General features: G+C 40.4%; 1 protein-coding gene across 3 annotated transcripts in view; it reads right to left on the reverse strand.

The window, feature by feature from the left end:
- kif6 (kinesin family member 6) overlaps positions 1 to 26,563 on the reverse strand; it is a 99,966-nt gene that overhangs the window by 71,672 nt on the left and 1,731 nt on the right. For all 3 annotated transcript variants that reach the window (XR_006926732.1, XR_006926733.1, XM_046856304.1), the window contains exons 2-6: positions 25,626 to 25,735; positions 22,493 to 22,567; positions 14,592 to 14,739; positions 13,960 to 14,069; positions 9,380 to 9,509 (exon numbers count right to left, since the gene is read on the reverse strand). Coding sequence is in view for 1 of the 3 variants with exons in the window: in XM_046856304.1 (XP_046712260.1) it covers positions 9,380 to 9,509; positions 13,960 to 14,069; positions 14,592 to 14,739; positions 22,493 to 22,567; positions 25,626 to 25,735 (573 nt within the window). In the remaining 2 variants the exon portion in view is untranslated. The remainder of the gene's footprint in view (positions 1 to 9,379; positions 9,510 to 13,959; positions 14,070 to 14,591; positions 14,740 to 22,492; positions 22,568 to 25,625; positions 25,736 to 26,563) is intronic.

Raw genomic sequence — 26,563 nt, forward strand, 5'->3', positions numbered from 1 at the left:
GCAATAAACACAGTAAGGCAGAAAGTGCTAAGTTTAGGGTGTCACGATATACAAGATACGAGGAACTGGGAAACATAAAAGTTAAACCGAACAGGAAATGATAACACAATGCAAACAAAGATAATAACAAGGAATTTGCACACTGGACATTAAATCAGATCTCTTTTAGATCTTTTTTTGGCTGTTTGCCACAATTTGCCTTTTTTCACAAGTAGGTTCCAAAACACCATAAACATTGCCTTGCATAACACTATACAGATAAAGGTATTGGGACACCTGCCTTTTCCAGCCATATGTGGTTCTTGTACAAACTGTTACCACAAACCTGGAGGCACAACATTGCATTAGATGCCATGGGATGCAGTAGCATAAAATGTTCCCTTCACTTCAACTAGGAGATGCAAACCTCTTCCAGCATGTCCCTGTGCACAAAGCCAGCTATTAAAAGATATAGTGTACATAGATTTGAGCGGAATATCTTGACTTTGCTAATGTCCTTGTAGTTGACTTAGCACAAATCTCCACTCTCACAAAAAGCTAGTAGAACATATTGCTATTGGAGTGGATGTTTTTAGCAAATGGTAAAAAAATGTGGAATAGGGTGTTTTAAAAAAAACACATGAATTTGGTGTCCACAATCTTTTGTCAATTTAAAGTATTTTATAATATATTTGCATTTTATGCAGCATTTTGGAATCTGACTCAAATTCATTTGGTTAAAAAAACTAAATGCTCCTTTTCCCCCATTTCAAATTCATACAGTTTATTTACACTCAAATGTATTCAGTGCTAACCTTGTAACTGCTTTTAGCACTAAAAATCTCTTACTTATCTATGATATAATTTTACCAAAAAAAGGCTATTTACAGTAGCTTCTATCCTACAACACAATCATGTAGTCCACATCTACTTTTTGCACTGCACAGACCTACAGCTTTGCGGCTTTTTACACCACAAACATCTGAAAAAAACTGACCAAATCATGGGGAAAACAGCAGACATCAATCTGAGGTGACATGAATATTTATTTGCGCAATGGTTTTATTATTCTTTATTTTTCAAAATAATAATTTCTGAGGTTTTCACCACAGTTCTTGTTTACACAAAAAAAAAACCCTGACTCTGGTCAGCCCATCAGGCCACACACCAAGAGGAGTGTCTGATTCAGCATGAACTCCAGTGAGCCACAGAAATCAGCTGAAACTGGACAAAAGATCAGGGGTAACAGAGGGGACTTCATGTGGAGCTAGACCTGAAACTGGATGTTTCCAGCTAGGTGGGAGAAGAAGAGAAAAGCCTGCATTCACATCCTGAGCGGGGGGTGGTTTCTTGACCTGGTAAGAAGTGGGTGGCTAAGCCGTGAGACCCAGGAGCTCATCACTTCCTCATCAGAGTGAAAGGGGGTGGATGAGGGAGCACCACAGGTCCTTATAGTGAAACGATTCTGGAAACAAAAATACCTGAAGGAATTTTGCAACAAAGAAACTTCAGTTTCAAAGCTCTTTTGGTTTTCTTAAGGCACTGAAGCAAGTACAAACTTCACAACAAAAAAAACCCCAGCAGATCAAAATCAGCCAACTTTCATCACATCCTTTTACTGAAATCATTGCACTATGGGGTCAATATTTATGTTCCTAACACTGGATGCTATATTCAGAGGAGACCACAGCTGTTGAGCTTTGTTATAATCAAATCAAATAATCCTGAAGGAAACGTGCCAAAAACTTCCTCTCAAACACTTCTTAAGTGAGGAATAAAACACAGTTATAAGAAAATAATCAACAACAGGATAATGTTATGTGAAGCAGAGAGCCATTGCTATAAATTTATTCAATAACACACCCTGAAGTGTTCTTTTTCTAACTTCGCTCGGTGTTTCACTATGGGAATCGCTTTGGGCGTGACCAACTACGGAAGCTCTTATGACACCACGTCTGACTTGACAGACAGGTCGACCTGAGATCAGGCTCCGCCCCACCTTTATCCCTCAGGTCGACCCCTTTTAACATCATTCGCGCTTTCTTCCCATGAGGGACTACACTAAGCACTCTCAGCACTTCCAGTTCTCGGCTGGTTTCGCGTAACTGTTCATCGTGCGGGCCGTCATTGGATTCCGCCACCAAACGCGAGGTCAGTCGTACGGAATCGTGCTGAGCGACGTCACGGAATAGCGTCCGCGTCGAGGCGAGCTATTCCTATTCCAACCTGCTGGGTATTAAGTTACACGGTAGGGACTACACGGTAGGGACATCGGCAGCCATGTCGACGATCATCCCCCCACCAAAGGGAATGAGTCGAAGATCAGGAAGGTGGCATCCCGCCCGTGTCCATCATCATGTGGAGCAACCATCTCGGGCAGGGACCCTCACCCGATGTGCATCACGTGCATGGGCCCGAAGCACGCTCAAACGACGCTCGCGGACCCGCAAGCATGCGCTCACTGCGCGTCGATGCCGGTGAAACATTTGGAGAGACAACTGAGAGTAGCGGTGGCTAACCAAAAGGACCCGTGTCTGTCCGGCACCGCCGCGAGGTCTACGGCCGTCGAACATCAGCCGCGAGCTACCACGAGCTGGGCGGACCTGGGTTAGGGTTAGGGTTAGGGTTAGGGTTAGGTGGCATCCCGCCCGTGTCCATCATCATGTGGAGCAACCATCTCGGGCAGGGACCCTCACCCGATGTGCATCACGTGCATGGGCCCGAAGCACGCTCAAACGACGCTCGCGGACCCGCAAGCATGCGCTCACTGCGCGTCGATGCCGGTGAAACATTTGGAGAGACAACTGAGAGTAGCGGTGGCTAACCAAAAGGACCCGTGTCTGTCCGGCGCCGCCGCGAGGTCTACGGCCGTCGAACATCAGCCGCGAGCTACCACGAGCTGGGCGGACCTGATGGAGGCCGAATCGCCGGTCATGCCGCCTCTGTTTGATAACCTCCTCGCGGAGGATGAGGAACGACCGTGCGACAAGGACACAGATGCGAACTCAGACCTCCTCGACTTGGATATGGAGGACGAGGATGAGGACGACAGTGGTCCCTTCCCGGCCCAACAGTCGAGACCCCAGAGCGCGGGCGCCTGCTCAACCCGCTGCTAGAAAGCTCCCGCCCGCCGTGCCAGCTTGCATGAAGGAGATGTCTCGTTACTGGTCTAGCCCCTTCAAGAGCAAGCTTCCCGCAAAAGGGTGCTCCAAGCTGGAGATTCAAGGGATGGAGGAGCTGGGGTTGGCCGGACCCCCAGCTGTGGAGCCTTCGGTGGCTTATCACCTCCATCCGAATCGGCGTTCTATATCTGCCTCCTCTCAAATTGCGCTGCCTGGGAAAATCGAGAGATTGACGGCGTCCATCCATCAGAGGATGTATAAATACGCAGCACAGTCAGTGTGCTCGCTAAACGCGGTGACTTTGCTGTCCGCGTACCAGGCGGAGATTTTAGAGGAAATGGGACGACAGCTCGACACGGGAGTACCTAACCCGGTACTTTGGGACGAGATCTGTGTGGTGAACGACCTAATTCTCCGCTCTTCACGAGGCGCAGTTCAGGGCTGCGGCCGTGTGATGGGCTTGGCTGTGTCAGGTGAGAGAGAGTGTTGTGGCTTTACCTGTCAGGCTTGGGTGACACACAGAAAGCGGAAGTCATGGATGCTGCCTACGACCCCGCTAAAGGTCTGTTCGGTCCAGCTCTAGAGAAGATGAGAGAAACCAGCACTCTCAGGAAACAGGAGGACGAAGCATTCAACCTCTGTTTGCCTCATAAGCTGTCTCAGAACACGCCCCCTCAGCCAGCACGACGGGGTTTTGCCGCAGCCGCGGCTGCAAAAGGGAGGCCGATGAGCGCGAGGAGCACAAGATCGGCTCTCGGCGGACAGCAAGCTGGTCAACGTCCGAGATCGGACGGCTCGGGGCCGTGGGGAAAGCATTCATTTGCGGCCATGGCAGCTAAAAACCGTCCGCCCCACCCCAAGGAGCGGAAGAAGAAGCGTGCAACCTGACACGCGAATGTTCTCCTATCCTCCTTTCTCCGCTGGCGAAGAAAAGGAGTAGAGAACACAGCCCAGTTCTAAGTTCCGTAAGGGCTTCCTCTCTAGGGAAAATGTTCAGTGTCACCAAGCACTCCAGACATTTGTTCACTCGCACGTCAGTTCAGACGATTGCGCAATCAAGAATACATCATCGCATCCAAGCCACGGGCTGAGGGCGATGTGTTCAAAAATAAAAAACACAATAAATGTGTCACTTTCGCATCCAGGCGATCAGCCGAGGGCGATAGTGTGCGAAAATCCCAAGAATTCAGCGTGCACCCCCCTAGTTTTACCACTGGAGGGCGCGCTGGGCTCCGCTGGCAGATGGTTGTGACGTCATCAATGCGTGACCAGAGTTGTGTACGCGGGGTTCCCTTTCTGCGCGCCTCGTCAATTGGCGCGCATGCGCTGTTCATCCGTGGGTGTTAAGCACGATTTCACGGGGATACAGGCTTCAATTCGCAATGAAACCACCCAGATTCCACGGTGTGTTGTCTCGGTGGCCAAAGGAGAGTCGGCTCGCATCCTAACGACGAGATCGACTCTCTTTTGAGCAAAAGGGCAATCAGAGTTGTTCTGGAGGCAGAAAGCCTCAGGGTTTTTACTCCTGGTACTTTGTGATCCTGAAGAGAGGAAGCACATCTCTTCGTCCAATCTTCGGGATCACAAAGTACCAGGAGTACTATCTAGGACTCAGGAATAGATTCCCTTTCCTATCGAGTCACGCTGACAGAGAGGAGAATCGCATCTCTCATACAGTGTCGCTCCCGTTTTCGGGCGGGGACTATGGTCCCGTTCCGAGTGTGCCTACGAATGCTGGGTTTAATGGCCTCAGTGATTTCTGTGGTGCGTCTGGGACTTCTCATGATGAGAGATTTTCAGAGATGGGTCGCGCGGTTGCGCTTATGTCCCCGACGTCATCTCAATCGGCCGGTCAAAATAACACGTGTGCGTCTTATCCCTCCGCCAATGGGGATGCCCCGTGACTCTTCGGTCGGGGATTCCCTTGGGGGCGGTGTCGTCGAGGGTTACTATGACGACGGACGCGTATTTGGCGGGCTGGGGTGCGACCCTTATGGGCAGAGCTGTGAACGGCGTTTGGCCTCCACAGCTAATCCCGAGACATATAAACTACTTGGAGTTGTTGGCAGTATTTCTAGCGCTGAAACATTTTCTGCCTTTCATAAAGGGCCGACATGTGTTGGCGAAAACAGACAATTCCACAGTGGTCGCGTACATCAACCGGCAGGGAGGTGTGTGCTCCCTCCAGCTGCATCAGTTAGCGAGGAAACTGATAATGTAGTGCGACACGAGGCTTTTGTCCATCAGAGCGACTCATGTTCCAGGCATATGGAACAAGGGTGCGGATCTGCTGTCCAGGGGAAACCCCCTGTACGGGGAATGGAAACTGCACACCCGGGTGGTGGAGCAGATATGGCAGAGATACGGCCGGGCTGCCGTAGATCTCTACGCCTCGCGAGAAAACGCTCAGTGTCCTCTGTTCTTTTCTCTAAGGGACAGAGATGCACCGTTGGGTGTGGATGCGTTAGCCCACCCGTGGCCAAACGTTCTTCTCTACGCTTTTCCTCCACTGAGCTTGATTTCCCCCACCCTGGCCAGGGTCAGAGAACTCAGCTTGTCACTGATTCTGATAGGTCCACGTTGGGCGTCCAGACACTGGATCACAGAAATAGTTCAGCTACTGTCAGATCAACCGTGGCCACTCCCTCCACGGAGGGACCTTCTGTCCCAGGCGGGCGGGGAGATTTATCATCCATACCCGGACAGGATTGCTCTCTGGGCCTGGCCCGTGAGAGGTGGAACTTGAGTGTGGCAGGTTTACCCCAATCGGTTATACACACTATCCAGAGTGCTAGGGCCTCGTCTACTCGCACGCTTTATGACAATAAATGGCAAGTTTTTGAGGAGTGGTGTGGCCGTGGTCACATTGTCTCTTTCCAGTGTTCTGTGGGAGACATTTTGTGCTTTCTCCAGGATTTGCTGGATAAAGGGAAAGCTTTTTCTACTTTGAAGGGGTATCTGGCGGCTATTTCTGCGTGTCATGTCGGGTTTAATAACGAACCTGCGGGTCGGCACCCTTTGATTAGCCGGTTTATGAAAGGTGCACGCCGTAAGAGGCCGGTGTTTTGGCGGTTAGTGCCTCAGAGGGACCTGTCTTTGGTTTTGGAAGCCCTTTTTCATCACCCCTTCGAGCCGGTGGATGGCGTAGGGCTGAAATTTCTTTCTCTTAAGACGGCACTGCTTGTGGCTCTAGTGACTGCTATGCGTGTGAGCGAGCTGCAAGCCCTGTCTGTCAGTCCGTCCTGTTTACAGTTTGCCCCTGGGCTCACGAAAGTTTCCTTTCGCCCTTACCCGGCGTTTGTACCTAAAGTGGTGGATTCTTCTTATAGATGTCCCGTTACGGAACTTTCGGCTTTCCACCCAACTCAGGAGGAGGAGGGATTAAGTTCCTTGTGCCCAGTGCGGGCCCTCCATACATATGTCAAGAGAACAGCGGGTTTCAGGAAATCTGACCAGCTGTTTGTGTCTTGGGCTACCCCTCACAAAGGGAAGCTGTTGTCTCGACTTGTCCCGCTGGATTGTGGAGACTATATCTATAGCGTATGAATGCTGTGGTTCTCAGGCACCTGCGGGTCTGAGGGCCCACTCTACTAGAGGGATGGCGACATCATGGGCCCTACTTAAGGGAGTTTCTGTTCAGGAAATTTGTGCGGCGGCTGGCTGGGCTACGCCACACACCTTTGTGCGGTTTTATAGACTAGATGTGTCTGAGTCATCCTTGGCACATGCAGTGCTGAGTGCCAGACGTTCTGAGCCCATGTGATTGGCTTGTGCAATCCGGGAGCCGTCTATATCTCCCATAGTGAAACGCCGAGCAAAGTTAGAAAAAGAACGATGGGTTACTTAACGTAATCCCGGGTTCTTTGATAACAGAGTGAGGTGTTTCACCAGCACTTCCCTCCTTGCACGGGGACAGGAAGAAATCTCGCTGCAATGATGTTAGAAGGGGTCGACCTGAGGGATAAAGGTGGGGCGGAGCCTGATCTCAGGTCGACCTGTCTGTCAAGACAGACGTGGTGTCATAAGAGCTTCCGTAGTTGGTCACGCCCAAAGCGATTCCCATAGTGAAACACCTCACTCTGTTATCAAAGAACCCGGGATTACGTTAAGTAACCCATCGTTTTGTAACTCTTTAAGCCACATTATAGCTTGCCAGAAAAACACTGTTTATTTATTCATGAACAAAACAAAGATATTTTCTATCTATTTATAGAGTTTCTTTCTGTCATCACTTTATCAGTCTTTATTTTGTCTTAAAATGTATAAAGACAAAAAAACTGCAGCTTATTACGTTACATGAAATCTGGTCACTTATAAGTGTTTCTATATACACCGATCAGGCATAAAATTATCTTATAGCATTATGACAGGTGAAGTGAATAACACTAATTTTCTCGTCATCATGGCACCTGTTATTGAGTGGGATATATCAGCCAGCAAGTGAACATTTTGTCCTCAAAGTTAATGTTAGAAGCAGAAAAAATTGTCAAGCAGAAGGATTTGAGGAAGTTTGACAAGGGCCAAATTGTGATGGCAAGATGACTGGGTCAGAGCATCTCCAAAACGTGTGGGATGTTTCCAGTCTGCAGTGGTCAGAATCCATCAAAAGCAGTCAAAGGAAGGAACATTGATGAACCAGCGACAGGTCAAGGGCAGCCAAGGCACACTAGCTCAAACTGCTGAAGTTAATGCTGTTAATGCTCGACAGGGTAGGACAGTTTTAGTAGCAAAAGAGGGACCAACACAATTTTTAGGCAGTTATTCCTGATCGGTGTATATACATACTGTTTAAAACAATTGTACAGCTAGAAATACTGTCAAAAGTGCTGTTATAAAGTAATGAATCAAAACTGCAGTATTAATCACAAACAGACTCATGGGTTGCAATCACAAGGAATTTGTCATGGTGTGCTAATGCTATACAAATATGAAAAACTATATGAAAAAAATATTTTTAAATTAAAAATTAAGAATATATAAATATATTAACTGTACAGTTTGTGCAGAGTATGTAAAGGGAGGCAGTGCAAATAATAATGTATGTGAGGCAGTGCAATTTTTTAAACAATAATATAGGGTGCATAAAAAAAATGACTTGAGGATGAAAATTAAAATGCATTTTCACACTGATACAAAAAGATATAAATATCTGTAATAATTATAGTAAGATGAAGTGTATGTATAGTGCTGTGGAGGTTTTATTCATGTTTACAAGTAACAAACAAATACATGCTGTATGCTGCTGTAAAACACGTTTTATACATGTTTAAAAATAGCTTTTGTCTTATTTTAAATACATATCCTTGGTATTCTTGATGAGGTTGGTTGCGGATGGGAAGAAGCATATTATTCAGCAACTAGTGAGTGAACTGATATAGAATATATTTACGAGAGTGAGGAATGCAAGTCTGACCCCTCCAAAAGATCCTGGGAGTTTTAGCATTAAACATATTCCCTCATCATAAAAGTTTCATTTAAGCTTCGATCTGAGATGCTCTGCCAAAGCCAAATGCCTGCATAGAAAGAAATCCCTCTGTATCCACAACTCACAAATCCTGAATACTGTGTATTTTATTACTGAATAGCAGAAGTATAACCTTCCACTCTAAAGTAAAAATCGGTTGTTTAGCTTCTGGCACTGCTTTAATGGGATATAAACAGTGATAATACAACAATCGCATTAATGTAAGAAAGATTATAGATATTTATCTCTGTATGTATAACATGAGAAATGTTTCTGATGGTGAGCATTTAGTTATCAAGCGTAATAAACTCTCATAAAGTCAGTGGAGGGAGGGAGTGATGGACTGAATTAACAAGTGAGTACAGAGTAAGTGATTCGAGGTATCACAGGTGGAGAGAGTGAGAAGAAAGTAAGTGAATGTGACTGAATATTACTAAGAGAAAAAGAGAGAAATGGAGATTGAATAAGTGAGTGAAAGAGGGAGTGAGAGGATGAGGGAGGAAGAAATGAGCTAGTGAGTGGGTGAGTAAGTGAGTGAATGAGTGAGTAAATGAATAAAGAAAATGAGAAAAAACTAATTGAATAAGCAAGTGAGTGTAAATGACTGAGTGAAGGAGCGAATGACTAAGTGAATTATGTATAATCATAGCAGGACCACTGAGCACTTATCTAAGGCCACCTTGCTGGAGAATTTTGCATGTTGGTGCCTGACATTTAGCTACAAGTTACAGCAGTAGTAAATACATAGTTACTACATTTCAACCTTATCCAAGATGCTCCTGTGCTTATCCAGTTAATTCTTGCCAATCCTCACCTCTGCAATCATGCGATTGGTGTCACCCAGGAAAAGCAGATTTAGAGCCTCTTCTTCATTGGCTGATGGCTGCAATGACAGATTCTTAAGATGAATGTTCTGCTCAGGATCTTCCCTTATTGTCACCTTCCTTGTCAAGGACAAAACACAAAACATAAATCAGTCATCAAGAACAAATATAGGTTTAGAACAATTATAGGAAAGTCATTCTTAATGAACTAAAAAATGTATACAAACTGAAACTTCTGGAGAACTGTGGATAAAACACAGCTCAAGCAAGCCCAGGTGTATAAACTGTAACATAAACTTCATACAGTAGTCAATGGAATTGGAGCTCCAGGGTTGGAGTTGATCTAGCATTTGAGAACCCTTAAATGTTAAAAAATTAATAATATTTTTTATTTAAATATGATTTAATGATTTTAATCTCATTGATATTGTTTTCATCTCATGACCTCAAGGAAATTTGGTACACCTTAAGGCATATTTTCATTTTGAACATGTAAATATTCAGAATATTTTATTGGGGTGAATCTTCTTCCTAATACACTATAATATATGGTGCATAAAAAATGTCTCGAGGATGAGAGTTGAAATGAATTTTCACACTGACACAAAATATTTAAATATCTGTAATAATGATAGTAAGATGAAGTGTACTTATAGTGCTGTGCTGTACATATGTAAACCAAATCATGGGGTCACCCATACACCAAATAGACAGAATTTTGTGGAAACCTGAGCACAACATTCATATGTGCTTTGTAAACATCCCATTCCACATTCAACTAATCTCCACTCTTCTGGGAAGATGTTCTACAAGATTTTGGAGTGAGGCTGTGGAATTATAGTTGATGTAGGGTAAAGAGGCCTGGGGTGGACTCAGCATAACAATTCATCCTAAAGGTGTTCAGTAGGGTTGAGTCAGAGCTCTATAACAGGTCACTCAAAATCCTCCACTTCAACCCATGTAAATAATATATCCATGGAGCTGGCTTTGTACACTGGGGCATTGTCATGCTGTAACAGGTTTGAGTCTCCAAGTTCAAGTGAGGGGAAAATGTAAAGCTACCACATCCAAATACATTCAATACAATTGTATGCCTCTAAGATTTGTTAGTTTGGGAAAGATTCATACAGTATATGCCTAAAATATCAGGTGTCCCAAAACTTTTGTCAATACAGTATATTATATGTATAGAGTGGAAGGTATATACAATGTGATTGTGATGTGAAATAACTTTTATCTGGCAACACAGACAAATAAATTCCTGCACAGTAGCTCAGTGATAAGTGAGAGTTTGTACTATCGTGTATAGTTTGTACTATGGTAAAAAATGGTTTTGAACCTCAGTAGGCTTGGCTTCAGTAGCATCTAATTTCTTGTTGAAAAATGGCACATGCATGTATGTTTGCACATTGATCAGAATTATGTAGTATGACGTATGACATAAAAGGTCTTAAAGGTGTGATTAAATCTGCCACCACGCCTCAATTTCTGTAAAGAGTTTCTGTCTGTGGGTCCATCTAAACTGTAGTCTAAACTGACACCCACAGCTCTTGATGGCTCAACAACAGTATGAATAAAGACAAGGAGGGAAGAAAGAAAAAAAATGAGAAAACAGTCTACTTGTTACAGTGAATTTCAAATAGCTCCTTCAAAGTTTAGCTTGTGTGGTCAGGGGTGGGCATTGTCTATTTTCAGCAGCGTGTAATTAGCAGGAAGCAAGGCCTTGAGCTGAATCCCAACAAGAGAAGATCGTCAAGACTAACAAGAGTTTAAATGAAAATAATAATAATAATAATGAGCCAACGATAGCACAAATGGATCCAAGATTCAACTAAAAACAGGTCTGTGCTTATCAACTAATAAATCAAAAAAAGATAAATGAAAAGGAAATGAAAGGAAAGGAAACTGCATATATATTGAAAAGCAGCTCATGATATGTGTATTGCAGCCTTCAGGAACAACTACAGTGGTACCTCGACATACCAGTGCCCTAACATACGAGTTTTTTGAGATACGAGCAGTCATTTGGTCGATTTTTTGCTTTGATACACGAGCAAAAACTTGAGATATGAGTTTAAGACGCCGCTGCTAGATGGCGAATCGAAGCCAGAAAGCGAAGATTGTGACGAAAATTAAGACAAGCAAAGAAGAAAAAGTAAAAATTTTAAACTTTAGGGATACATAGTGTGCAGGAGTGATAGTAAAAAACGAGTTTTCCCTCCGCCTCCTCTTATCGCCTCTGCCATATTTGTCATTTATAAATAAAATTTTCTTATTCAAAAACACGTAACAAAAACAACTGGGGTGGCATTTTGGGGGCTGGAACGGATTAATGGCATTTTAATTAATTTCAATGGGGAAATTTGCTTTGAAATACGAGCAATTTGACATACGAGCAAGGTTACGGAACGAATTAAACTCGTATTTCGAGGTACCACTGTATATGGAATTTACTGACCTACATTTGACACGTTTCTTCTTTTCCAGTCTGTGAAGTGCAATGTTATTCTACGATCCTGTTTAAGGAACTTCAATTAAATACTACATATGCTGAAGTAAGCAACTACTGTTCCTACTGTTGTAAAACCCAAAGGTGAATACAAATACAGTAATCCCCCACTTTACTGCGGTTCGAATCTTGTGCCCCCGGTTTATCGTGGAATTGCATTTGCCACATAACTAATTAGTTTAGCTGATTTTCCCGATCTCTCACGGATAGCACGATAGACCAAAAGACTTATAGGAAATAGTTTGTATGGAGTTTTATGTTGAAATAATGGAATTTATCAATAAAAATATAACTATTAATTATAAAATGAAGTAAAATATTAATACAGTACAATACTGTATACATAAAATAGCATTTTTGGGGTGGCGTCCGTTTCGAGGTTTTTCGTTTAACGCAGGCGGTTTTGGAACGTAACCACCGCGATAAACGGGGATTACTGTGCAAAAATCTTTTCTTTTGGGATCGAATTTAAGGAACACAACAGGACGTGCTGTCATAGGGAAATAATAAGTGATAGGTTAGTATGAAGGGGAAAGATGTGAAGCTTTTACTTTTCTAATGTGAAGCATTTTCCATAGCACTACATTCTACAGTATTTGATGCCGCTGCAGCAATTTCCCAATGATTACATTAGTGAAGTATTGTGTAATACTATTTCGTATCAGTTTATAGTAATATTTAGTGTCACGAAACAGATTATTTGCATACTGTATATTGCAACAATACACACTTCAAGCTAATAAAACAAAATGCAGCTTGTTATGTTGCAGAAAGCTCTATGAAGAAATGTTCACTATCTCAACCACATTCTTTTTCACTTAAATAGCAACATTTTCTTAAATATGTGAGTTTTTAGTAAAGAACTGATTGTGTTTTACAGTTTAAAAGTTAAATTAATATAAAACCAGTGATTTGTCAGAGTTGCTGTTCTAGAAAATGAATTAACACCTTCTGACCTATCAGATTTGAGAGTGCCACATTTAAGTAAGGAATAATCCTAGTAGCTAGGTGTGCATTATATGATTGTAATGCATGATAGGAAGGCTAAGAACCGCCTGAAGTGAAGCTGAGAGCGGTTGCCTCCATGATGTGATGTTAGGGGTCGCCACAGAGGATCATCCATCTCCATACCACTCTGTTCTCTACATCTTTTCAACAAATTACCTGCATGTCTTCCTTCCCCACATCCATATATACAAATATACTCCATGTCTCTCCTCTGCACATGTCCAAACCATCTCTCTCACCTTGTCTCCAAAATGTCCGTCAAACAAACATTCTAATCCTGTCCATCGTCGTCACTTCCAAAAAAATTTCAGCATCTTCAACTCTGCCACCTCCATCTCTACCTCCTGTCTTTTACTCAAAGCAACAGTCTCTAAACCATACAACATACAGTAGCAGGTCTCACCACAGTCCTATAAACTTTTTATTTCACTCTTGCAGATACCCTTCTATCACAAATCACTCCTGCTACTCTTCTCCACCCACTCCACCATGCCTGCACACTTTTCCTCACTTTTCTAACACACTCTCCATTACTTTGCCCTGTTGACCCCAGGTACCTGAACTGCTCCACCTTCACCACCTCTTGTCCCTGCAACCGCAAACATCATAGTCCATGAAGACTCCTGTCTGACCTCGTCCGTCAACCTGTCCATCACCACTGCAAACAGGAAAGGGCTCAAAGTCGATCCTTGATGCAATCCAACCTCCACCTTAAACAAGTCTGTTGTTCCTCCTGCACATTTTACTGCTGTCACACTGTCCTCATACATGTCCTGCACCACCCTCACATACTTCTCTTCCACTGTGAATTCCTCATACAATTCCACAACTCCTCTCTTGGCACCCTGTCGTATGTTTTCTCTAGATCCAGCTCATTGGCAAGTACAAATGCAGGATTTTTCCAACCAAACAGAATTTACCTGTACCTGTAATATTGGTCTTCAATCAAGAATCAGGTATAGATCCAGTTGGTTAGAATGAAAACCTGTAGCCACAGTCACTGCAGGGAAAAGACTGAACACGACAGCTAGTGAAACACAGGGAGATACTAACGGTAAGTCCTCCAGATTTGATGCTTCATGTCGTGGATCCAAAAGGTCATATCCCATCTCATTGTAGATCTCCAGATAAGATATGTGCGTAGTATACACCATGTTGCTGTCCTAAAAAAGAAGCATCAATCCTTTTCAGTAAGGTTTAATGTTTGTATTACCTGTAACAACTCTGAAATGTAATAACATTTAAACATCTAAAAAAAGAGAGAGATGCTGATCACTAGCGAAAACATTGCTACCACAAATGTATACAGCCCAGTGGTTTCTAGATGACAAAAATGAAAAGGAAAAATCCAAATCATATGGCAAAAATAAACAGTAAATTGGTCTTAAAAGACATTTTGTTCATGTCTCTTTCAGTCCCCAGCCCTAGTTTGAAAAAAGCAGGACATTTGTATGACATCTGGCGAAGTTTTAAAAGACATGTCAAGAAAAATGGGCAGTGATATGCCAAGTATCTGGCAGACATAGGAGAGAGATGGCAGGCAGAAGGGGAATTTTAAAATTTTTACAGAAAGTATGAAAAAGCTGTTCAGCATTCATGAAAACATCAAGTTAGAGAATATTTACACATATTTTCACATTCATTCATTCACATTCAAGATATAAAGTGTAGATGTAGTCACTAACCCGGCTGAAATGCTGGTACAGGTAGGACAGAGTTCTGGGGATGATTCCTCTGTCACTGTAGCGCTCAGCGCCCCCCGTGATGGTGAACGTCTTTCCACTGCCAGTCTGTCCATAGGCGAAAATTGTACCATTGTACCCTGCCAGCACACTAAGACAGCCAACACTTTTATAAATGAAAAATAAAAGACAATCAGTTCTCAATCAGCCAAAAAATGCAGTGTTTTCCATGGCTAGCTGACATGAACCTCGAAAATTGTTTATAACATCAAGCAGTGTTTGTAAACCTTGAGTGAATGGAACCTGACGTTGCAAATGACCCGAGGAAAGGAAAAGAGCCTGAGCTCCCAGAGACAGAAGAAAGTATGACCATAAGCAGAAGCCATCATGTCAAAAATGATCAGGGGATTGCACAGAGCAGTTTCTGCATTGGCGCAGCAACGGCCGTTCTGGGAATCTGAACTGCATTTGATGGCACATCACAGGAGAATCAAAGAAATTACAAGTAGTCACACTTCTTTCCTCCAGAGCATGAATTACCCCTCTAACATACTATGGGTTCTCTTAAACAATGTGAGAAAAAAACACCTTGTGATTATCTTGATTAGTATCTGTGTAGGTGTAATGGTTACCTCGTGGGTGAGAGAATTTGGTTTTGGATCACATCATGATGTTTCACAGAGCTTTTAGAGAAACTATGCAACGAGTGATCCAAGACTACTGGCTTTTATCCCGGATCCTCTATTACTAAAATCACATCACAACTTCTTGACTATGAATGACATGAAACCAATATAGGCAAAATTTAGAAATAAATATGGTATTACCAGAAAGGGGAAAATATAACATACTTTTTTTAACATCATATAACTAACTGTCACAAAGTTGCATTGCTTTAAAACGGCACTTCTATCACACTATGAAACTAATTAATTTGTGTATATAATTGTTCATGGAAATTAACCTCTGGTTGAAAGTTGTAATCTAGTGAATACCAAATGAGAACCAAATGAATAAATAATCTGTATTTAAAATGAAATTAGTAATATGGCCTGGAATTGAATTTAAGAAAGATCTTATGACTGTTCTATTCCCTCAGCGGACAGAGCAATTAACATTTGACAGCTGAGAAAACATGCTAAATAGATAAGCTGAAAATTGACCCAGGTCATGATCTAATTTAGAGGGTTCCATAGCAATGGAGGTGAATACTTATGCAATCTTGGCTTTTGACAATTGATTTGGCAAATTATGTTGATTTATACCATTATCTTCTTCTTCTTCTGCTTTCGGCTTCTCCCATTAGGAGTCGTCACAGCAGATCATCCGTCTCCAAACCCTCCTGTCCTCTACATCTGCCTCTTTCACGCCAACTACCTGCATGTCTTCCCTCACCACATCCATAAAACTCCTCCTTGGCCTTACTGTTTTCCTCCTTCCTGATGGCTCCATCCACAGCATTCTCCTACCGATATACCCCATATCCCTCATCTGCACATGTCCAAACCATCTCAATCTCGCCTCTATCACCTTGTCTCCAAAACGTCCCACATGCACTGTCCCTCTAATGAACTCATTTCAAACATTATACTGCTGTATATTACCCCATTTCAGTATTATGGCCATTTTGCATAGATTTAAGAAGCTTCACTTCAAGAACAATGATTTTAGATGTCAATTTTGATGTGTTTTTTCTCTATTCATCTGATTTTGGTCCAACCTACCTGACACTGACTACATGCAATGAGACTTGTTAACTAAAACTAGTTTGACACCTCTGCTTTATATAATCATTCTAGGAACTGCTACTGTGGTCCTGTGATGCTTCATTGTGGAACTAAACACGGCAAAAGAATTATATGTTTTGGTTTGTTGTTTTAAAACCCGTTATTTTTTCTTTTTTACCAAATCCCATTAAAGGTCATAACGTGGTTTGGCAAGTTGGAAGCTGGCACCATTTAGGTGAGGCTGAATCACAGAACCATCATCTTTGGTTTAATGTCAGCCAGATTGGAACAAATTGACAGAAGTGGAAAAACTTAACGCAGGAATGTCGCATGTGTTGCAAGTATTCCTCATAAACACGCATAAACAGCCGTTTGGAAGCTTAATGGAAGCTATTTATCTTTATGGAGCAAATGGTCATCATATTACTCATCCACAAACCATCAAATCCAGCTAGTCTGGGCCATAAAAAATGATCCAGTGGGGTAATCTGACAGACATGATGAATTCCATGAAGATTTTAGAGTTTATAAAAACCATGTGCTTTATTTTATAAAATATATTGCATGTAATATAAGGACAAACGTTTGTGTACACCTGACCATTGAAAATTCCATTCCATATTTAGTCCCTATAAGCTGTTATAGAAACCTCCACTCTTGTGGGAAAATATTCCACTAGATTTTGGATTGCGGTTGTGGAACTTTCACTCATGCAGCTATGAGGGCGTTAGTAATGTCAATTTTTGTTAATGATATAGGGTGAGGAGGCCTGGGGTGCAGTTGGTGCTCCAATTTATCCTAAAGGTGTTCAGTAAGGTTGAGGTCAGAGCTCTACAGCAGGTCACTCAAGATCTTCCACTCCAAAAGCATTTAAATCATATCCTCATAGAGCTTGATTTGTGGTGCATTGTCATGTTGGAACAGGTTTGGGTATCCTAGTCCAAGTGAAAGGAAAATGCAATGATACTTCATCCAATGGCATCTTATACAAGTGTGCCTTCAAATTTTTCAAGGTAGATCCACATATGGGTGGAAAGGTCAGGTGTCCCCAACACTTTTGTCTATGTAATGTACCTCAAATCTGCAAATGTATTTGTACATTTACAGTATATCGATAAAAAAAATAATTCGGGAGACTTTAAATGAGCAAATGAACAAATCAGTACGACAAAATGAAAAAGTTTTTGAAATAATTAATTCAATTTAATCGGTATTTCTCTGGGTTTGTCTTGTCCTAAGTGCTTACAGACTACAAGGGAGCAAGTAAAACAGAAGCAAAAGGCAATGATCATAGAAGTGGGAGCTGAAATTGGTAGCAGAAAATATAAAAAGATGGGCACTGCCCTCAATTTACTTAGACCAGGGTGAGGCTCTATCTCTTGTAGAACACACATCATTCCTTCATATCATTCCTTCTAGCTGCCTACTTTAGAATTAAAACATTGAGGCGTGAGTACAAAAGAAAAACATATACCAGAGCCTTTTAATCTACAATCATTCATCAAAACCTTCCCTGTACCACACTCCCTTTAAACCTAAAGCACAGCCCAATTGGACTCAACATCCTGTAAGACTCTTACAGTTCCTCTTCACCAAATGAGAACAAAATCTACAGAACTTACGTACTTATTTTGAAATACTTTAACATTTTAAAATACAAAATTGCAGTACCTACTCTCACATTAACTCCTGTGTTATAATGTTCAGCATAATGCTATACATTTTTTGCCGATTTGCAGATCATAATAATTGTACATTTTAAATCTCTCATTCTGGCCATGTCTAGCTGTAAAATAGGCTCAAGAATGAAAAACGATTTAACATATTTTCCGATATTCTTGTTAAGGAAAGTTTAAGTATAGGTGCCTTTTTTGGTGCTCGCTGACAAACAAGCACATGTAATTGCATTTTGGTAAGCCGACACACCAAAAAGGTCACAGGCTATTTTCAGATTTAAATATACTAATTTTTTATAAATTCATTCAAAAAAAGGCTCTGTCCTGAGACATACCTCATAAAGCATGTCCCTCCCTTCTTAATGGTGATTTATAATTGCCTAAGTCCATAATAAAAGACTATTTGGAGAGATCGAAAGTCCTGCTGCTTCGTCCTAATTCTATGTCGTCATGTTAATTAAAGCCCTTTCAAACCACATGAAGGGTGGAGCTTTAAGAATGCTCCAAACTGAGATTATGAGTAATCCGATGGAGAACTACTTTTATAATAGCAAAAGAAACAGAATTTGTTCTTCATGTCATGTTTTTTCCATCACGCTTTTGGTTGCACCCTTAATGTTGTTTTTTGAGGAGGGGAAAAAAGAGAACTTTCAATTTATCAATAAATAACAAATTAAACGAAATTGAAAGATGTATTCTGAAGCAGGACAGGAATACAGGAACATCAACAGAAAATCTGTACTAAAAGAAAATGTTTTAGCAAAATATATACATTAATCAGCCATAACATTGAACCCACTGACAGGTAAAGTGAATAACATTAAATCTGTTACAGTGGCACTTGTTCAGTGATATCTTAGGCAACTAGTAAACAGTCAGATCTTGAAATTGGTGTGTTGGAATCAGAAAAAATATATGGGCACCTGCAAGCAAAATCTAAGCACATTTTTTCAGGGTCATACTGTGTCATGGTTAGGCAACTGGGTCAGAGCATCTCCAAAACTGCAGCTCTTGTGGGGTGCTCCTGGTTTGCAGTGGTATGTGCCGACCAAAAGTAGTCCAAGAAATTGCATCTGGTAGGTTTTGTTCACTTGGTAAAGGTACCACCTACCTAAACACTGCTGCAGACCAAGTACACCCCATTTTGGCAAGAGTATTCCCAAATGACAGTGGACTCTTTCAGAAGCATAATGCGCCCTGCCACAAAAACTGTTTAAAAAAAGGTTGAGGAACATGGCAAAGAGTTCAAAACTGTTCACTCCAAATTCAGATCTCAATCTGTCTGAGTATCTGTGAGATGTGCTGGACAAACAAGTTTGATCCATAGAGGCTGCACCTCACATGTAAACCAGACTATACCTTGTGATAAGGAACAATTGACAGTGCATAGCAGAAATAGCAAGAAGTTGAAGTGACAAGAATTTGAGATGAAAGGTGGAGGCATCTTTTTATGTGCAGAACATAGTTAAAATCTGAGCTCCCTCTGGAACGTGTTAAGTGGCGGACACGTTTGTTTAGTCTCCGCCTTGCACTTTAAGCACATTTATTATTATTATTATTATTATTAATAATATTTTTATTAAACTTGAAACCATACACAACTATGCCAGGGGTATAAAAAGGAAACTAGAATTAGCGCAGTGTCACTGTGTCGCTAACGCTATGGATTATTTCACGTATTTATCAAGAATTTCTCTTAAAAGGAGGCAGGAATGAAGACATTTGCTAAAGTATGCTAAAATAAGATAAGTAAATCATATCTTTAGGAAATTAAATATGAAATAAAAACCCACACCTACACTTATATACACATCTATATTACCAAAATGCGGTCTAACAAATTGTAAACTTTTATTCTATTTTTTTATACTTTTTTTTATTTCTGCCACTTTAAACGATAACTTAATTTAATCAATATAATAAAGTGAATTGCATTCATTTGGATTAATTCTATTTTATTTTGATAAAATATTCTAAAAGATTATTTGATATATTATTTAACCAATGAGGTACTTTATTTGAAATTGTTTTAAAAATATAAACTGTGGATGTTAATAATAATAAAAAACTGTGAAAATAAAAAACAACAATTTTTTTATTTTGAAATTGATTTCTTCTCCCTAAACGTACCAAAATTTAACCGCTTAAAAAACTTAAAAGCCGAGGTAGATTCCAATACCTGAATTTTGTGTACCATTACACCCCTAAAATATACACAACATAGTCCAATCTGAGAGGTCTCACATAGTATTATATTATCATGCATTGAATTTAGTTTCCCTGTGCTTTAATTAAGGTGAACATGTACTTTACTACTATATTGGCAAAGGTTTGCGGACACCTGGAAATAAGTATGGTATGTGCTATTTAAGCATCCCATTCCACATTTAGTCCCAATTCACTCCACTCTTTTGGGAAGATGTTTCACTAGATTTTAGAGTGTGTTTGTAAAGATGTTGTCATGCTGGAACAGGTTTGGATCTTTTAGTCCAAGTGAAGGGAGAAGTTCATGCTACTGCATAGACCCCCTACACAATTGTGTGCCTTCTGCTTTGCAATAACAGTTTGGGAAAGAACCACATATGGCTGGGAACAATAATAATTTTGGTGTCCCAATAATTTTGTCCATATAGTGTACATTATACATGAAAGATTTCTTTAGGCATTTTGTCCTAGTCACTGCTAGTAAATATAGAAGAAACTGTTCACCTTAATTCTCCAAAGCACTGATTAAAAAAACATAGGCCTACATAATAGGTCACTCATCATCATCGGCGTCATCATCAAATGGTATTTTCCATCGTCACACACTTCAATGGGTGTACAAATTCCACGTCTGTCAATTTGATGAAAAGATAGAAGTGCCACACAAATGCATGGCATTGTTTGTGGTGTGAATGTTTCATGTAATGGATGAAAGAACGGAGCCAGACCAAGAATCACAGCTTTCCATCATTACTGTCCAGTCCACAGTGTGAGTCATAAAGCTTGTGTGGTCCAAGCCCAAGCCAAAGCCATTTACAAGATTGCAGACCATCATTTTTTTTATATAAATAAATAAAAATGTGATCTAATGATCTAGTGTTTGAAGTTTGAATAACACCTAGCCAACACTTGATGAAAAATAGATCTGTTTTAAGGTGGATAAATTCCATTTAGTTGAATTGAAATGAAGAATTACTTTGAAGAAACCATGAAATGGTATACATTTACCCAAAAGCAGGGCTCTGCAGTTAGATCATACAAATATAAATGAATTAAATGAACAGTCTAGATTTTAAGCTTCTAAAGCAAACAGGATCATTTATAACCAGAACTCATTATTACACAGCAAGGACCTTTTAAGATATATGGCAAAATATTTGTTGACCATCACATCCATTTCATAAACTGTTGGAAGAACACAATTGTGTAGAAAGTCTTCCTAATGCTGTAGAATTTCCCTTACTGGAACCAAAAACCCAGTCCTGGTCCAGCATGAAAGCAGAATGCAAGTTTAATGGTTTGCCAAGGATGGAAGGGAAGAACTCAAGCCCTGACCTCAAGCCCACCGAACACTTTTGGGAAGCCAGTTGGACTATGCCAATTGGACCCTGACATTAGTGCCTGACCCAAGTAATGCTTCTCTAGCTGAATAAACACACATTCCCTTGGAGCTACACTCCAAATTTTTAAAAGACTGGAGACTATTACGGCAGCAAAAGGAGGACCAAATCTATAATGGCATGTTCAACAAGCACAAATGGATGTGACAGTCAGATGTGGGAAACTAAAGGCTTTCTCTTACTTTAGGCTTTCTCTATTACTTTTATACAACAGTTCTAAAAACAAGAAATTTATACATAGTATAATTTGGAGTGTCCAGTCAAATAAAAAAACAAATTATGGCATAATTTCTGGTTACATCAGCTCTAATGTTACTCCAAGCTACAAGATAAAACACAGGATTTCATTAATTCGGGCTTTCAAATATATTATTGTTGCTACTATAACTGATATATAACACAATAATTCAAAATTCTCCATATGTGACTTTTGTTTACTTTTTATAGTAAAAGTTATATTCTGCAATTCAGAATCAGAATCAACTTAAATGGCCATGAATGCCTGAGCAATCAAGAAATCTGATCGGTTTAGCAAAACAAAAGTGCACATTCTCATGCAGGCACTGCACAGAACAAGAAATGGACTAATACAAACTTGAGTACACCAAATACTAGATGATCGTCTTTAGAAAAACAGTACACATTGATTGCTCGGTTATTTAAAGGAAATGTATGCGCATGGGTATAATATTGCACAAAGCAAGGGAAAAGTCCAGTATAGACTGAGGTTAACAGGGTTAAATTCGAGCTATTTTTAACGCAAACTATTGCTGTATACTGTATGTGGAGATGGCAATATGATTATATTGTGACTTGGTGCTTTAAAGATAATGATGCAAACATTCAAAATCAGATCTGAATATCTGTATATCTACTAAAGAACAAGTTTTACTCACGTATCAGTCACAGGCTTTGCAATTGCATCAAAGATTTCCTCCTGCTTGGCTGTTTGGTCAAAAACTTTCTGAAACCTACAAAGGGAAAAAATAATGAAAGAAAAAAAAACTGAATAATAGCTTAATAAATTTTCATTCAGGGTGTGATTTAAGAAAAGACGAAAATATGAGTTAATGTCCTTGTAGAAAAATAGAATGTATGGCATGCTCTAGAAAGGAGAACATCTACAGTACTTAATTTATCTATCATACTTTTTTCTTCTTTTTTCTTTTTTTCGGCTGATCCCATTAGGGGTCGCCACATCAGATCATTCACCATACCCCCCTGTCCTCTACATCTGCCTCTTCTAATCCCACTACCTGCAATACCACAACTCCTCTCTCAGCACCCTGTTTTTAAGCTTTCTCTAAATCCACAAACACACAATGCAACTCCTTCTGACCTTCTCTATACTTTTCCATCAACATCCTCAAAGCAAATATTGCGTCTGTGGTGCTCTTTCTCGGCATGAAACCATAATGTTGCTCACAGATGGTCACCTCTTCTCTCAGCCTGACTTCCACTACTCTTTCCCATAACTTAATTTTGTGACTGATAAACTCAAGTCCCCTGTAGTTACTGCAGATCTGCACATCTCCCTTGTTCTTAAAGATCAGTACCAGCACACTCCTTCCCTCACCATGCAAAATCCTGTTAAACAATCTGGTTAAAAACTCCACTGCCATCTCTCCTAAACATCTCCATGCTTCTACCGGTATGTCATCTGGTCCAACCGACTTTCCATTCTTCATCCTCTTAATAGCTGCTCTCACTTCCTCCTTACTAATCCTATCCACTTCCTGCTTCATCCTTTATCCTTCCTGCTTTTACCAACATTTAAAGTAAAAACCCAAACCTCCACTCTTCTACACTTCTCTTTTCCCTGCTGTCTCTGTAGACATCTTCCTCCTCTCCTTCTCCTTTTTTTTCGGCCAACAGTATCCCAATTTCCACCGGTACCCTGTTAGCTAAAAATACCTGTGGCGGTCGTTGGTAACCCAGGGCCTCGACCGATCCGGTATGTATTTCTGCTTCGTGATCCACCTATTTGATTTGGCACATGTTTTACGCTGGATGCCCTTCCTAACGCAACCCTCCCCATTCTTTCAGGCCTCGGACCGGCACTAAGAGTGCACTGGCTGGTACTTATTGAGTATCTGACGTTTCCGATGCGATATGATTTTTTTTTTGTTTTCTCAGTCAACAGAAATAGTTAAACAAGTTACTGCATACCATAACGACACAGACTAATTGACTGCCCAAGTGTAGTAATGTACACCATAGTTTCATGATAACGAATTGTTGTTGAATAAGTTTAATTACCGCTGATGAATTATTAAGCAAACCGACAAGTGGAGTGTTACAAACACTCAAATTTGGCTTGTCCATTACAATTAGTGGACTGAAACTAGCCATACCATAATTTTCCAAATTCAGCAGCTCTGATAATAGTTCTATATGCAGGAAAAACCCAGCATTAGATGTATATGGTCATTTAAATATATTATTGTTTAATAGAAACAGATATAAGAAGACATTTAATAATCAATCCTCTAGTGTTGCTTTGTACTGATCAGTCTTTGAAACCATCACTGTTTCTACCTGCCATAATGCAAGTGATAAGAAGAACAAATTGTTTTGTGGACATAGTGGATCGGCAAATGTAACAATAAATTGATAAAAAATTAAAAAGTGAGAAAATGTTGCATTCATTTATTTATTCATTTATTAACAACTGTTGGTCACTTTTGATAAAAGAGGAATAAAACTTCTTGGGACACACTTTTATTAGAAAGTTATCAACCTCATGATAAAACTCTGCTTTATATTAGGTCACATTTGTTGATCTTTTTTGTTTTATTACAGCATGCACTATTGTGTTCTATCACTTCTTATCTGTAATGAATCCAATAACAAATCCAAACAGGTTGAAACAATAAACAGCAATGAGTCTGGACACCTCTGGATGTTTTGGATGTAATTCTAAACAGATATTAACCACTCACTGCTGCTGAGAATGGCTCCACATGGACAGCCAGACAAAAAATTTGTTGTACCATTTAGAGACTATAAAGATGTATTTAAACTGCAATTAATATGAACAGTTTTGCTACAATGGCTTAGGACTAAAACAGTGATAACCTCAACAATGATTAATTAAACTATGATGAATGGATATTTAGTGTCACCCAGTTGAGGCAGGGTTCCGTTTTGAGTCTGGTTTCTCCCTATTATCGTCTCAGGGAGTTTCTCCATGCCATCATCGCCTCTGGCTTGTTCATTAAGTGTAAACTTATGGGGACAAATGTATAGGAATAAAATGTATATGTGTATATGTGCTATACATAAACAATTAAAATAAAATAAATTGTAATTCGAAAGCAGCTGTATTTCATTCAGGATGTATACCTATTGAAAGAGTTTTTGAACAAATTATACCAGTTACTTCTTTTTTAAACATTTTAATATGATTTGAGGCGAATTTCGTATGAGAGCAAATTCATAATGAGAAATTATCTGACTGCGTCTTCCACCAAAAAGGATCTCAGATGAGACTAGGATTAATATGGGAATAAACTAGGGTCCTTTACCTGAATCATCCATGAACAAAAGGGATTTGGAAATTCAATTCAAATCATGTCACTGGACAAACCATTCTATTTGTCTATTAGTGACGTCCACAACTGGGTGAGAACAAAAGTGTCTCTCAGTGGTCTAGCTACACTATATTATATTTTATAATAACTCCATAATCTCCATTTATTTCTATTACTGTACATTATATTTTACTTTATTTCATTTGCAATTATAATTAATGCCACTGTAAATTCTAGTTTATTCCTCCATTCTTTACATTTTTACCCTTTTTATTGTTTTTATTCCAATTAAATCACGGATCAGTTGTTAAAAAAATTCCCTGGAGGTTGAGTGGGACAAATAGAATTTAAATTAGATTTAAATTTGCCATTCGGATATCAGTGTTAGCTCATACTAACATTTCATAACGTGCAACTCATTTCTGTGCACTAGTGACCCTAAACCCTTGATGTTTACAATGAGCCTACTGCAGTGTGAGGGGATCCGTTCTTTCACCTGAATCTGTAGCTCTCCCTCTTGTTATTGACGAAGCCGTCTGCAAGATCCCTCGGAAGGACGAACTCCAAACTGCCTCCGCTCTGCTCCTCATTATCCACAGAGTACACCTGGCAAGAGCAGGACACGCAAAGCTTCGTCATTCAAGAGAACAGAACAATTTTACACATGCTACACATCAGTGGCCCACTGCATTGAAGACATTGTGCACATTTTTGTGCTTTCCCTGCAAATACACCTCAGGACATAATAGATTCCGTATGAACTGCACAGATATGGTGGGTTTCAAGCTTCTTACCATCTGACACAGCAAATAGAGAGCCTGCTCATGTTGCATTCATTGTCTTATTTGCTAATACCTTAAGAAATGCAATTTTATTTGTATAGTGCTTATAACAAGGGATATTACCTTAAAGCAGCTTTACAAAGATAAGCAGGTTATGGATTAAGAATTAATATGTTAGTGCTTATAGTTTAGTGCCCTAATGATCGAGTCGGTGGCGACAGTGGCAAAAAAAACTCCCTGAGATGGCATAAGAAAGAAACCTTGAGAGGAAAGAGAGTCTAACAGGAACTCATCCTCATCTTGGTGGCACCGAATGTGAAAATAAAGTTGTAATGTACTGTATATGCTGGAACAACAAACCATGCATGTATATTTTATTATCTGTGTTTTTTTCTTTTAAATTCACAGCATTTATTTAAAAAAACCCATTAACATACTGGAGCACTGCTCTCCAGCCGCTCGGCAAAACAATTTTTTTTTGACTTTTCATTCTGAAGTATCTGCTGCTATTTTCTGCACCCCAATTCTTATTGTATTTTTTCGTGCATAGTTGAGTCGCTTAGCCTTGTTTCCTTGTCGGAAGTATGGCCGCATTTCTTCCATAAAGACCACTTCTGGACACACTTCTGCAGACAGTACATGGGTGTAAACA

The sequence above is a fragment of the Silurus meridionalis genome, chromosome 8, assembly GCF_014805685.1.
Source record: "Silurus meridionalis isolate SWU-2019-XX chromosome 8, ASM1480568v1, whole genome shotgun sequence".
NCBI lineage: Eukaryota > Metazoa > Chordata > Actinopteri > Siluriformes > Siluridae > Silurus > Silurus meridionalis.